The sequence below is a fragment of the Rhinopithecus roxellana genome, chromosome 3 (assembly GCF_007565055.1).
Source record: "Rhinopithecus roxellana isolate Shanxi Qingling chromosome 3, ASM756505v1, whole genome shotgun sequence".
NCBI classification, from domain to species: Eukaryota; Metazoa; Chordata; class Mammalia; order Primates; family Cercopithecidae; genus Rhinopithecus; species Rhinopithecus roxellana.
The window spans coordinates 31,178,063-31,191,332 of record NC_044551.1 but is presented as its reverse complement, the minus strand read 5'-3'; the positions used below and the strand labels follow the sequence as shown (position 1 = coordinate 31,191,332).

The 13,270-nt window shown below is 45.2% G+C and overlaps 1 protein-coding gene across 1 annotated transcript; it reads left to right on the top strand.

The window, feature by feature from the left end:
- Positions 1 to 8,976: 8,976 nt before the first annotated feature.
- FAM71B (family with sequence similarity 71 member B) lies at positions 8,977 to 12,979 on the top strand. The gene is made up of 2 exons (XM_010363416.2): positions 8,977 to 9,681; positions 11,652 to 12,979. Exons 1-2 carry the CDS (start codon positions 9,064 to 9,066, stop codon positions 12,861 to 12,863), a joined length of 1,830 nt encoding a protein of 609 aa, XP_010361718.2. The 5' UTR covers positions 8,977 to 9,063; the 3' UTR covers positions 12,864 to 12,979.
- The last annotated feature ends 291 nt before the right edge of the window (positions 12,980 to 13,270 follow it).

The following is a 13,270-nucleotide window of genomic DNA, read 5'->3' as shown; positions in this document are numbered from 1 at the left end:
GACCCCATCTCAAATGAAGAAAAAAGAAATGGAACCACATACCACTTATTCCCTCCCATAGATCTACTGGAAGACTCAGGCCTCCTTTCCCAGCCAATGATGGATATACCATTTGCACCAAGTAGAGGCCCCTCTTCCTCTGACACCAAATAAGTAGCTCTTCTACAAACTTTCACCATTATGTTTCTCCAAGAGGGATTTAGACACTAGTCCTTATAGCTGCAAAACTCTGGAACTCCCACCAAGCTCACTGAACAGTCTCTTAAAGTTCCTTTTGGTTGGCTTCTGGTAGATAAGCACCCACCCGCCTTCCCCCGTGGGCTAGAGGTGAGAGGAAACGCACAACCCCCAACATTCTCTCTCTTGCTTTTTCATACCTTGTTTTCTAAAGGCTGGAGGTGGGCAAACGCTGTCACTGGCAGAATCTGTTTTGCCTCTTAATGTGTCAAGTATGGATGGAGGTACTTCATTCCCTTTATTATATTAATATAGGGCTTTGGGGCCTCAACTGAAACTGGGTTGGAAAAAACCTAATTTAACCCAATTTCTATAACAAAGGAAAAACCAATTCAACCTGGCACTGCTGGGTCCCCTGGTATTTAACGACGACATCAGAGGTTTTGGTTTCCATTCCTTAGTTCTGGGTTGGTTTCACGCATGGGCAAGCTTGTCCTCCATGGCAGCAAAATGGCTGCTGGGCTGACATCTTATCAGTGGAGCTAGATCCTTTTCCTCATAGTTCCAGTAAAAGTCCCAGAATTTTGAATCATTGGCCTAACTCAGATGATATGCTCACATGTACCTCAATCATTAGAGCCAAGGCAATGGAATATTCAGTTGACCCATTCCAGGCCTGGATGCAATCCTGGATCTGGGAGTGGGGTGGAGTCAGCCCTATCCAGCCACATGGACCTACCCATCCACAGATGGGGGAGGGATGGTTCTCTGAGGAACACTAGAGTGTTTTCACTAGAGGAAGGGGAATGGCTGCTGCATCAGTGATAAATGATTGCTCTCTTACTGTTACCTAAAACCCATCTTCATTGCTTTATCTTTTGAAGTCCTACAACTCCAACCTTCTCTAGTCCGGGAGCTTGCCCTTTGGATAACTGCAGGGCCCTCTTGTGTCCAGGCCAAAGAGATCCTTCAATTGTCCTCTTTGGATGTGGCTGTGAAGCCCTTTAATTTCCCTGTGGTTCCCATCCAAACTTAATCAGGTTTATTAATATCCATTTAAGAGTCATACCCAGAATATTTTGGCACATATATAACTTATTTCTTCTGAAAACAACAACAACAACAACACCTTCTGTTTGCTAGAGCTATCAATTCTAAGGGTGAAAAATAGCATGAGCACAGAGAGGTATCTGTAAAAGATGTTTATTGCACTTTTTTTTTTCTCTCTCTTTTTGAGACGGAGTCTTGCTCTGTCACCAGGCTGGAGTGCAGTGGCACGATCTCGGCTCACTGCAACCTCCGCCTCCTGGGTTCAAGCGATTCTCCTGCCTCAGCCTCCCGAGTAGCTGGGATTACAGGCGTGTGCCATCACGCCCGGCTAATTTTTTGTATTTTTAGTAGAGATGGGGTTTCACCTTGTTAGCCAGGATGGTCTCAATCTCCTGACTTCATGATCTGCCCGACTCAGCCTCCCAAAGTGCTGGGATTACAGGGGTGAGCCACCACGCCTGGCTATTGCAGTATTCTTTTTGTAACGGAAAACACCTGTCTGTGCATCAAGGAGAGACAAGTAAAATAATCTATGGTGCATCCTTACAATGGAACACTACAAGGTTTTGGAAACAAATAATGTATATTCATAATGTATCAACCTAAAAAACTTCAGGATATATTGTTAACATGGAAAAAGCGCAGAACAATATGTTTGGCTTGTATGTTTTACGTTTTGTTTTTACATACAAGTCATACATATTGTTCTGTACCTTTTCTAGGTGTATTTTATTTTTATATTAATGTATATTTAAGTGCACATGGTGATATCAGGAAGTTTGTATATCAAAATTCCAGCAAATAAAACTGGAAAGGTAAAGAAATGTTTTGCTTTTTAATTTACAAAATTTAAAAAATGATAAAATGGAAGGATTTTTTACTTTCCAATTTAAAATAAAAGAAAAATGATTTGTCAGAAATCATTGGTTTGATTTGTAGAAGACAATAATGACTGAAATGGCTAGTAAATTTAGAGTTAATTTTTTTGCAATAGATATATTTCTGATAACAAAAGTAAAGTATATTCTTGGTGGAAAAAGCAGACCAGCAATTAAATAAAAATTACATCTAATCTCACCCTTCAGAAATAATCAATGTTAATATTTATTTTACATTCTTCCAGTATTTTTTCAGAGTTAAATTTAATATTTACTTAGAATAATCATGTTATCCCAGCTCCTGGATCAGTTACCTCTTTCTACCTGTAGACAGTTTCTGTCCTTTTTTTTTTTTTTGAGACAGAGTCTCCATCTGTCACTCAGGCTGGAGTGCAGCACCCAGGCTGGAGTGCAGTGGCGTGATCTCGGCTCACTGCAACCTCCGCCTCCCAGGTTCAAGCGATTATTGTGTCTCAGCCTCCAGATAGCTGGGATTACAGGTGCACACCACCACGCCCAGCTAATGTTTGTATTTTTATTAGAGGTGGCGTTTCACCATGTTGCCCTGGCTGGTCTCGAACTCCTGGCCTCAAGTGATCCATCCGCCTCGGCCTCCCAAAATGCTGGGATTACAGGCGTGAGCCACCGCGCCCGGCCTGATCTTTATTTTTATCTTAGTGTTAAGTGTTTTATTGTGTGTGTGTGTCTGTGTGTGTGAATTTAGCTGCAAGTTTCTTCAATGTAACATTAAATTAATAATATGTAAACGGAGGCAGGACATCTCATGATTTGTAAAAAGAGCAAAACAGGGAGCCGAGACAGGGAAGTTGTCCTAAGCCTGCGTGAGCAGGGAAGGATTCCGCTTGGGAGTGGGGCCGAATACGCGGAGCAGGAAAGAAGCAAGACAGGAGTGGGGGATGGGAGGGGGAAGACAGAGGGCGCTAGCTGGATCATAATGTTGAGAAATAAAATTATTTTGATCCCCTGCCTGACTTCTTTTTTGTATGTATACCAGCTCATTTTCCTTTTCAACCCGAGGCAGAGAGGCAGGCTGATTTGCATACTGGTCCTCAGGGGAAGAGTTAGGTGACGGTCTTTTCTTTTAGGAGCCAGAAGGTAAGGCAGAAATCAGGTTGGCTTCCTGAAGTCCTAGGTGCCCCAGGCTGACCGCAGCTCAGCCCACGCCACCTCGGCTGAGCAGCATTGACATAAAAGTACTGTGGATTATATTTTAGGCCAGGGGATTTACCCAGCCAGTACATACTGTGTATGGTATGGAAATCTCCCCACCCTCACATCCTGCCTAGTTGGCAATGCTCCCCTGGGCTGCACACTCACTGAAAAGGCTATATATAGCTGTCTACTTCCCTTGCTTTTCAAAATCATAGATGAAGAATAAAAGTTATTGACTTGAAACCACTTCCCACAATGCACATTTAGACTTCAGCCACCTATAATCTTGTATGTCTACATATACGCAGTGCCTTGTATATACTGTTTTGTGTTACCACCCTTCACAGCTCTTCAACCTTAGGCTTATTTAAAATATATGCAAAACTATCCTTAGAATTGTGGTTCTGATCGTTTTTCTTCTTAAGAAACAATTATTGTTGGTTTTGAATATAGTGGTAAAGGGTATTAGAGTCACCATGCATTCAACTAATTTGTTATCACTCTACTGTTTATTTACTTGCCCTCCTATTTTCTTCTCTTTCTTCAGTGTGTGTTCTACCGGCTTGTAAGCTCTCTAAAATTTGGATTCTAGCTTACACATGCTCTACCACATTCCTCGTCAAGAAAAATTACCCAATACTTGTAAATAAAAATCAAGCAAAGCAGGCAATATGTACTTCTGATGTCATATTAAAGCCTTGTTTAACATGCCTGCCCGGGGATTATTTAATTATCTAAGAGAATGAAGGAAGACAATGGGATTGGATCCATAAGTCAAGACTGAAGTATTGCTATTTTCTTCAATAACTTTATTGAGATATGTTTAATTGACCATAAAATTTATCCATTGAAAGTGTATAGTTTGGTAATGTTTGGTATATATTCACAGAGTTGAACAGTCCTCTCAATTTAATTTTTAGAACATTTTCAACACCTTAAGAAGGCTTTCCACGACTGATGAAAGTCTCACTCTTTGAAGGGAATGTTCTAGAAATGAAGTCTCCATCTTGCTGCTTCCCTGAGACAGCAAGTTGACCCAAGATAGCTCCTGTTACCAGTTTCTTTCACACACACACACACACACACACACACTCTCATACACACATTCACACACTTTAAATTTCTCACTAAAAAACATACGATGTACCGCATATGCTATTTTGCAACCTCCTTTTTTGTGTGTGTCCAGTATCCCAGGTCAAGCAACTTGCTTTTTCACTTGCTAATATTTATTGGAAATTGTTCGATTTCAGCACACCTAATAGTTGCCTCAAAGTATGTGTGGTGGCTGAGCACTTCTCATTACTCTCACTGCTATCGCGTACGTCTTACCCCAAATCATCTCTTGCAGGAGTTGCCCCATCTCTACTGCTGTCTTCCCTGTACTTCTACAATCTCTTTTTAGTATGGTGACCAGAATCATCTTCTATATTTATGGTTTGGATCATCCCCCGTTCAGAGCAAAGCCAAAGACCTCTCAGAGCACTATAAGGTCCATCCAACATGATCTGCTCATCCACCACCACCCCAGTTGCCTCTCAGCCTCATCTCCAACGACCTTTCTCCTCACTCTACTTTCATCACTGTAGCCTGCTTGGAGTTCCTTAAACATACCAGGCATGCCCTCATCTCAGGGTCTTGGCCCTTGCTGCTTCCTCTGACTGAGAAGTTCTTTCCGCATCTTCATGGCTTCCTCTCCAATCTACTTTATGTCTTCGCTCAAAGGTCACTTCTGGGCCCATCACAGTGGCTCACGCCTGTAATCCCTACACTTTGGAAGATCTGAGGTGGGAGGATTGCTTGAGGCCAGGAGTCTGAGACCAGCCTGGGCAACACAGCAAGACCCTGCCTCCACAGCAAATTTAAAAACTAACAGGGTATGGTGTTGTGCACCTGTAGTTCCAGCCACTTGGGAGGATGAGGCAGGAGGATCACTTGAGCCCAAGAATTTTGAGTCTGCAATGAGCTGTGATCACATCACTGCACTCTAGCCTGGGTGACACAGCAACACCCCATCTCTTAAACAACAATAACAACAACAACAACAACAACAACAACAAAACCTTTCTCATTGAGCATTCTTTAACCACCACCTTCCCCTCCCCTACGCACACTCCCATCCTGCTTGCCTACTTTTCTGCAGCACTTACCAGCATTGGACATGCCATTTAATTTATTGGTTTATCATTGGGAACATATCAATGTTTTCCTGAACGTATCAAGAAAAAAATTGTTTACTCTCTGTATACAAGCTCCAGGAGACCAAGAATATTTGTCTATTTTGTCCATTGCTATATCTAAAAGAGATTCTGGCACAAAGTAGGCAATTAATCATATTAATGGAGTGAATGGATACATTTATGCTGCATTGCATTTATATGTTTGTGTCCTGTTTGTCCTATTAGTGTCACCAGTCTAGTATAGTTTAACCATTGCCACATTTTGGGATGTCAGTATGCTTTTGGTCTTATATAACCTTGCTGAAATTGCTTGTAACTTCTTTTTTTGTTGTTGTTTTTGAGACAGGGTCTCACTTTGTCACCCAGGCTGGAGTGCAGTGGTGCAATCTTGGCTCACTGCAGCCTCCACCTCCCAGGCTCAAGCAGTCTTCCTGCTTCAGCTCCCCCAAGTAGCTGGGACTACAGGCGTGTGCCATCATGCCCAGCTAATTTTTTTTTTTTTTTTTTTTTTTAAATTTTTAGTAGAGATGGGATTTTGCCATGTTGGCCAGGCTGGTCTTGAGCTCCTGAGCTCAAGCAATCCTCCTGCCTTGGCCTCCCAAAATGCTGCAATTATAGGCGTGAGCCACCATGCCAATCTGCTTGTAATTTTCCTGAGCCTTCATTTTCCCTCTATAAAATAGATACCTGGCCTGGTGTGGTGGCTCACGCATGTAGTCTCAGCATTCTGGAATGTTGAGGTAGGCATTCCAGAATGCTGAGGTAGGCATCTCCACTCGAGGCCAGAAGTTAGAGACCAGCCTGGCCAACATGGCGAGACCCTGTCTCTACAAAAAAGCCAGGCACGTGGTGGCGCTGTGCTTCTGGTCCTAGGTACTGCTGAGGCTGAGGTGGGAGTTTCGCTTGAGCCTGGGAGGCGGAGGTTGCAGTGAGCTGAGATGGTGCCACTGCACTCCAGCCTGGGCTACAGAGCAAGATTCTGTCAAAAAAAAAAAAAAAAAAAAAAAGGTAACAGGGAGAGACCTACACTTTTAGTTTTTTAGAGACAGGATCTCACTCTGTTGCCCAGACTGGAGTGCAGTTGATAGAGCCACTGCTCAGTCATAGCTCACTGCTGCCTTGAACTCATGGGCTTATCCTCCTGACTCAGCCTCTTGAGTAGCTGGGACTACAGGCATGCCACCATGTATAGCTAATAATTTTTATTTTTTGTAGAGCTGAAGGTCTTGCTATGTTACCCAGATTGATCTCTCCCTCGTGGTCTCGAGTGATCCTCCTGCCTTGGCCTCCCAAAGTGCTGAGATTACAGATGTGAGCCAAGGCACCCAACCAGAATTAAAATGTTTAGAAGAATGTATCATGGCAACAGCATGCCTGGCTTGTAGTAGGTTCTCAATCATACAATTATAGTTTCTCTCATTATTAATTATTCATCAGAAATGACCGTATGAGAATAGTATATGGCTATGTCTATATACAGCTCCAACTTCTTATTTTTTAACATAATTATGTTGACTTTTAGTTATGATTCAGTTATAATAGAATATATGCCACTTTGTTCTTTCTTTTTTTTCCCCAAAAAGTCATTCAATATCTTCAGAAGAAAAAATTTCAGCTTTTCAGAGATAGGAAACTTTATCTCTGCATTTCCACTTTCTAGGGGGTCACAAACAAAATACTTGCTCATTAAATTTTGTTGAATAAATAAATGGAAGAATGAATCTCAATGGGCACAAGTAAGTTTATATTTACTGCAAAGCTGCAATGTGCCAGGTACTGCAGTTGGCACTGGGGGATATAAGAAACAACATTTTGTGGTTGAAGTTCATTTCAAGACCTCCACATGGTAATCATTGAGTTTGGGGGAATGTATGTTTATTGCAGAAGTAATTCTCTAGCTGGGGGAGGGGGAATTTGGACTCTTCACCTTGTGCAAAGTAAAACAAAACAAAGCAAAAACTCCAGAAAGATGTCTTTGCCATCATTTCTCAGAAGAGCTTTAAAAAGAAACGGAACGTCAGTGGTTTATCAAATAGGCATCAAAAGTGAAGCAGCAGACATATCCGTGTGGGAAATCCTGTGGTGATTCAAGACCTCCAAGAATTCCTGTGGTTCCCTGTAAATCCCCACACATGTCGCTAACTACCAATGACACTCACTTTGATGCAGAATGAGATTCTCAGTGAGCCGTGCAGCTTGAGGAAGAGAAAAGGGTTGGACCTAGAATCCGGCTCTGGACTCTAACCTCAAGCAAGACAATCTTGAGCCTCAGTTTTCTCACTCTAAAATGATGTTTTAAAAGATAAACCTGCTTCTGGCTGGGCGCGGTAGCTCACACCTATAATCCCAGCACTTTGAAAGGCTGAGGGTGGATCACCAGAGTTCGGGAGTTCAAGATCAGCCTGGCTAACATGGTGAAAAACCCTTGACTCTACTAAAAATACAAAAATTGGCTGGGCGTGGTGGTGGGCACCTGTAATCCCAGCTACTTGGGAGCGTGAGGCAGGAGGATCGCTTGAACCTGGATGGCAGAGTTTGCAGTGAGCAGAGATTGAGCCACTGCACTCCAGCCTGGGGGACAAGAGTGAAACTTCATTAAAAAAAAAAAAAAAAAAAAACCGCTTCAAATGAGAGAATAGTTGAGAAAATCCTCCATATCCTGAAAATCACTGCCCAAATGGAACCCTGGCTCTTTAGTTCTGATGGAGAGCAGAAGTCCCTTGGGACCATTCGTTCAACAACTATTCCTGAGTGCCTGCTGGCACTGTGCCACCTACACACTGGGAACACAGAGATCAGCATCTAGACAGCACCCCTGCCCTTAGCAAGCACACCTTACATGCCCAGGATTTTATCCCCAGGAAGCAATTCAGCTGAAGCAAATTTTTTTTTTTTTTTTTTTTTTTGAGACGGAGTCTCGCTTTGTCGCCCAGGCTGGAGTGCAGTGGCCGGATCTCAGCTCACTGCAAGCTCCGCCTCCCGGGTTTATGCCATTCTCCTGCCTCAGCCTCCGGAGTAGCTGGGACTACAGGCGCCCGCCACCTCGCCCGGCTAGTTTTTTGTATTTTTTTTTAGTAGAGACGGGGTTTCACTGTGTTAGCCAGGATGGTCTCGATCTCCTGACCTCGTGATCTGCCCATCTCGGCCTCCCAAAGTGCTGGGATTACAGGCTTGAGCCACCGCGCCCGGCAGCAAAAACATTTTGGCAAGAAGATGATCCTTGAAGGGGTATCTATAACAACAGCAAAACTGGAAAGAACCCAGATATTTATAAAAGCAGAATGACTTCATAAATTATGCATCCCAGCATTTTGATTGAAAAAATTACCCAGCCTACCCACACCTACACCCCGGCAAGGTCAGCTTCACCCCTGTGGAGGCGTTGATTTGTTTTGCGGGGGAGGCTGGTGACCCTGACTTGAAGGGATAGTTGCATGGAGGCTAGGACAAAGGGGTGTGAGATGAGTACAGGTCACAAAGGACTGCAGAGGATAAATGTGGTGGTGCCAGGAGATTTAGGCAGAAGCCCTGTAGGGAGATGGGCAGTTACCTTCTCTCCCTCTCTCTCTCGGGGACTCTATTTGTGGCTGGTGGAGTTGTCTTAAATGAAGAGAACCGTGAGCAATGAATCTTGTTTACCTTATTACACAGCCCGCAGCTATTATTCAATGAGTGCGTTCAAAACCTCCATGGGGGACCTGCAGCGACAATTGTACAAGAGAGGAGAGTACGACATTTTCAAGTATGCACCAATGTTCGAGAGTAATTTTATTCAGATAAACAAAAAGGGAGAAGTGATTGATGTACACAACCGTGTCCGAATGGTGACAGTGGGCATCGTCTGCACCAGCCCCATCCTCCCACTTCCTGACGTCATGGTGCTGGCCCGACCAACTAAAGTCTGCGAAGAGCATGTCAGACAGGGCTGGTTTGCCAAGGGGAGAGGTCGCAGGCCCGTCAAGAATCTAGAGCTCACGAGACTGCTTCCCTTGAAGTTTGTGAAGATCTCCATCCACGATCGTGAGAAACAGCAGCTGCGCCTGAAACTCGCCACTGGCCGTACTTTTTATCTGCAGCTGTGTCCCTCTTCTGACACACGGGAAGATCTCTTTTGCTATTGGGAAAAACTTGTCTATCTCCTGAGGCCACCAGTAGAGAGTTACTGCAGTACCCCAACACTTCTAACTGGGGACACAGCACCCGAAGACAACAAAAGCCTAGTGGTAAGCCTCTCTAAGGCTCGAGAACACGGGGCAGGGTTCTTTGGGGGAGCGGTTCAAAGCCAGTCCTACAAAGCCTTTGGTGCTTTCTGAGGCCCACCTGGAAAAAGTATTGCATTTGCAAGGGCTCAGGACCAAATGAGCCACTACTAGGGGACTTACCATGCTGGGAGGTGGGAGGGCTTGTTCAAAGTGTCCCATAAGACTGAATTTCAGAGACCTTAGGTATCAGCTACTCCAGTCTTACATCCAGGGTTGAAATCCTTTCTACACCATCCTGATTGTCAGTCTTTTCTTGAACACTTATTACCCCAACCCAGGTGGTCTGATTTGCTGTGGAACTTTTCTTTATTTGTATAAATTTAAGGGGTGCAAGTGTAGTTTTTTTTTTTTTTCATGGATATCTTGTATACTGGTAAAGTCTGGGCTTTTAGTGTAACCATCATCTGAATAATATACATTGTACCCACTAAGTAATTTCTCATCCCGCACCCCTCCCACCCTTCTGAGTCTCCAACATGCAATTGGAGACTGTACAGTTTTTTGTGCATTTTTTTTTGAGACAGAGTTTCACTCTTATTTCCCAGGCTGGAGTGCAATGGCATGAGCTTGGCTCAATGTAACCTCTGCCTCCCGGGTTCAAGAGATTCTCCTGCCTCAGCCTCTGAGTCTCTGAGTAGCTGGGATTACAGGCACCTGCCACCATGTCCAACTGATTTTTGTATTTATTTATTTATTTTATTTTATTTTTATTTTTTAGTAGCGATAAGGTTTCACCATGTTAGCCAGGCTGGTCTTGAACTCCTGACCTCAGGTGATCCACCTGCCTCAGCCTCCCAAAGTGCTGCGCAATATTTTTAACAATGAAGAAGTCTTTCTTCCATTTGAGTCACAGTCTGTCTCCCTGTAACTACCAGGCACTGATTTCTGTGTCAATCAGCACACCCTGCGTGTGTGTATGCACATGCACAATCTTAGTAGCCACCAAAATGTAAAGTGAGTGTATCCCTTGACTGTGCAATCCCACTTCTGGAAATTTGTCCTGCAGAATATGTAAAAATAAGTGTATAAAATACAATGTCCAAGGATGAGGAATTGTATCAGTACTTTCTCTGGTACTGGAATTGCTCAACCAAAATTGAGTGACCATTGAAGGGGTGGTGTAGATGGAACATGGCAACAAATGAGAGCAAGACTTAGGCTTAGGCCGGGTGCAGTGGCTCATGCCTATAATCCCAGCACTTTGAGAGGCCGAGGAAGGCGGATCACCAGAGTTCAGGAGGTTAAGACCAGCCTGGTCAACATGGTGAAATCTCATCTCTACTAAATATACAAAAAAATTAGCCAGGCATGGTGTTGGGCGCCTGTTGTCCTAGGTACTCAAGAGGCAAAGGCAAGAGAATCCCTTGAACCTGGGAGGCGGAGGTTGCAGTGAGCCGAGATCGCGCCACTGCACTCCAGCCTGGGCGACAGAGTCTCAAAAACAAACAAACAAACAAAAAACTTAGACTTGATGATTTTAGAGATTCTCCTCCTTCTCCTTCTCCTTCTTCTTTTCTTTTTCTAAACAGTGTCTCACTCTCTTGCCTAGGCTGGAGTGCAGTAGAGTGGCATGATCTTGGCTCACTGCAGCCTCCGCCTTCTGAGTTCAAGCGATACTCCTACCCCAGCCTACTGAGTAGCTGGGATTACAGGCACGTGCCACCCTGTCCAGCTAATTTTTTGTATTTTTAGTAGAGTTGGGGTTTTGCTATGTTGGCAAGGCTGGCCTCAAGCGATCCTGGCCTCAAGCGATCTGCCTGCCTCGGCCTCCCAAAGTGTTGGGATTACAGGCGTGAGCCACCATGCGCAACCTAGTTTCTTCTAATTATAAGCCTTTGAATTGTTCAGCTCCAGGATAAGAGAGGAGCAGAAAGTTCTGATCTCCCTTTCAGTCATCTCTATCTCATCTGTTTCTCTTCCCCTTGGTACAGGCTGCAGAGCTCCACAGAGAAGGGGATCAGAGTGAGACTGGGCTCCACAAGACTTGTGATGTATCTGCAGCCACCTCTTCTGCTTATGCTGGGGGAGAGGGAATCCAACACGCCTCCCACAGAACGGCTAGTGCAGCTTCTCTATCCCGGGGCACTCCAGGGACTGCTGAAGGAGCAGCAGCAAGGACAGCAGGTGACATAGCAGTCGCAGGAACAGCAACAGGCCCTAGAACAGATGTGGCAATAGCAGGGGCAGCAACAAGTCCTGCAACAGGCGCTATGAGCATAGCAGCAACCAAATCTGCAGGCCCAGGCCAGGTGACCACAGCGCTGGCGGGAGCAGCCATCAAAAATCCAGGAGAAAACGAATCCAGCAAGTCCGTGGCAGGTGCTGCCAACATATCCTCAGATGGTATTAGCTTGGCCTTGGTGGGTGCTGCAAGCACCTCCTCGGCAGGTACTTCCACCTCGATGGCGGGGACCGCCAGTCTCTCCCAAGACAGCAGCTTGAGTGCGGCGTTTGCAGGCAGTATGACGACCCGCAAGTGTGCAGCAGAAAGAACTGAAGGGCCAGCCGTGGGGCCCCTCATCTCCACCTTGCAGAGCGAAGGCTACATGAGTGAGCGAGATGGAAGCCAGAAAGTTTCCCCGCCCTGTGCTGAAGCCTGGAATGAAAAAAAGGAAAGAAGAGAAAAGAAGGACAGACATCCCAGTAGGAAAAGTTCTCATCACCGCAAGGCAAGTGAAAGTCACCGCAGGACAGCTGGGGACAAGAATCAGAAACTGTCCTCCCGCCGGTCCGTATCTGGCCATAAAAACATGAGAGATGACAAAAAAGAAAAAGGGCACAGCAACGTGAGGGGCAAGCGACATGGCTCCTCTCGCAAGAGCTCCACCCACAGCTCCACCAAAAAGGAGTCGAGAACAACTCACGAACTGGGGAAGAACCGATCTGCATCTAGCACAGGAGCTTTACGTAAGAAAGCCAGTAAGATCGGCTCGTTTTTAAGGAGCCTCAGGGCCACTCCTGGTTCAAAAGCAAGGGTCACATCACACGACAGAGAGGTAGATATTGTGGCTAAGATGGTGGAGAAGCAAAACATAGAGGCCAAAGTGGAGAAAGCCCAGGGTGGCCAGGAGCTGGAGATGATCAGCGGCACTGTGACATCCGAGACCACGGAGACGATCATCTTCGAAACCAAATCCATTTAAAGAGGAGCCAGGGCTACAACTGCCCAGGGATCTGGGAAGTATCCCTAGAGGAGCCCATCCCAGCTTTCTTTACTGCAGCTCAAATAATAAAGGAAATCATACAACTCCAAAAGAAATACAATCTCCTGTTTGAATTTTTCTGCCCATAGCCTGCTGGTGACCTCACAGTGGCTTCTGTGATGGTGGCTACGCTACAGCCGGAGACCCCAGCCTCCAGGCAGGTAGAGCCCCACCACCCACCCAGGCTCAGCAGAGCCAATGTGAGTGTTCTGCTTTGCCTCAATTCCTTTCTTCTGTTGCTTCCCAGAGATTGTCAAAGCCACAGGTGAAGAGCTGGGATGCACCACCGCCACCATGTTCCCACACCCATTCTCCTCTTTCCTCTGAATGCCCCTGAACATGGACCT

Coding starts and splice junctions, on each gene's coding strand:
- FAM71B (XM_010363416.2), top strand. CDS start 9,064: ATGAAGAGAACCGTGAGCAATGAATCTTGTTTACCTTATTACACAGCC. Junction 9,682..11,651: donor AAGACAACAAAAGCCTAGTG/GTAAGCCTCTCT, acceptor CCCTTGGTACAG/GCTGCAGAGCTCCACAGAGA.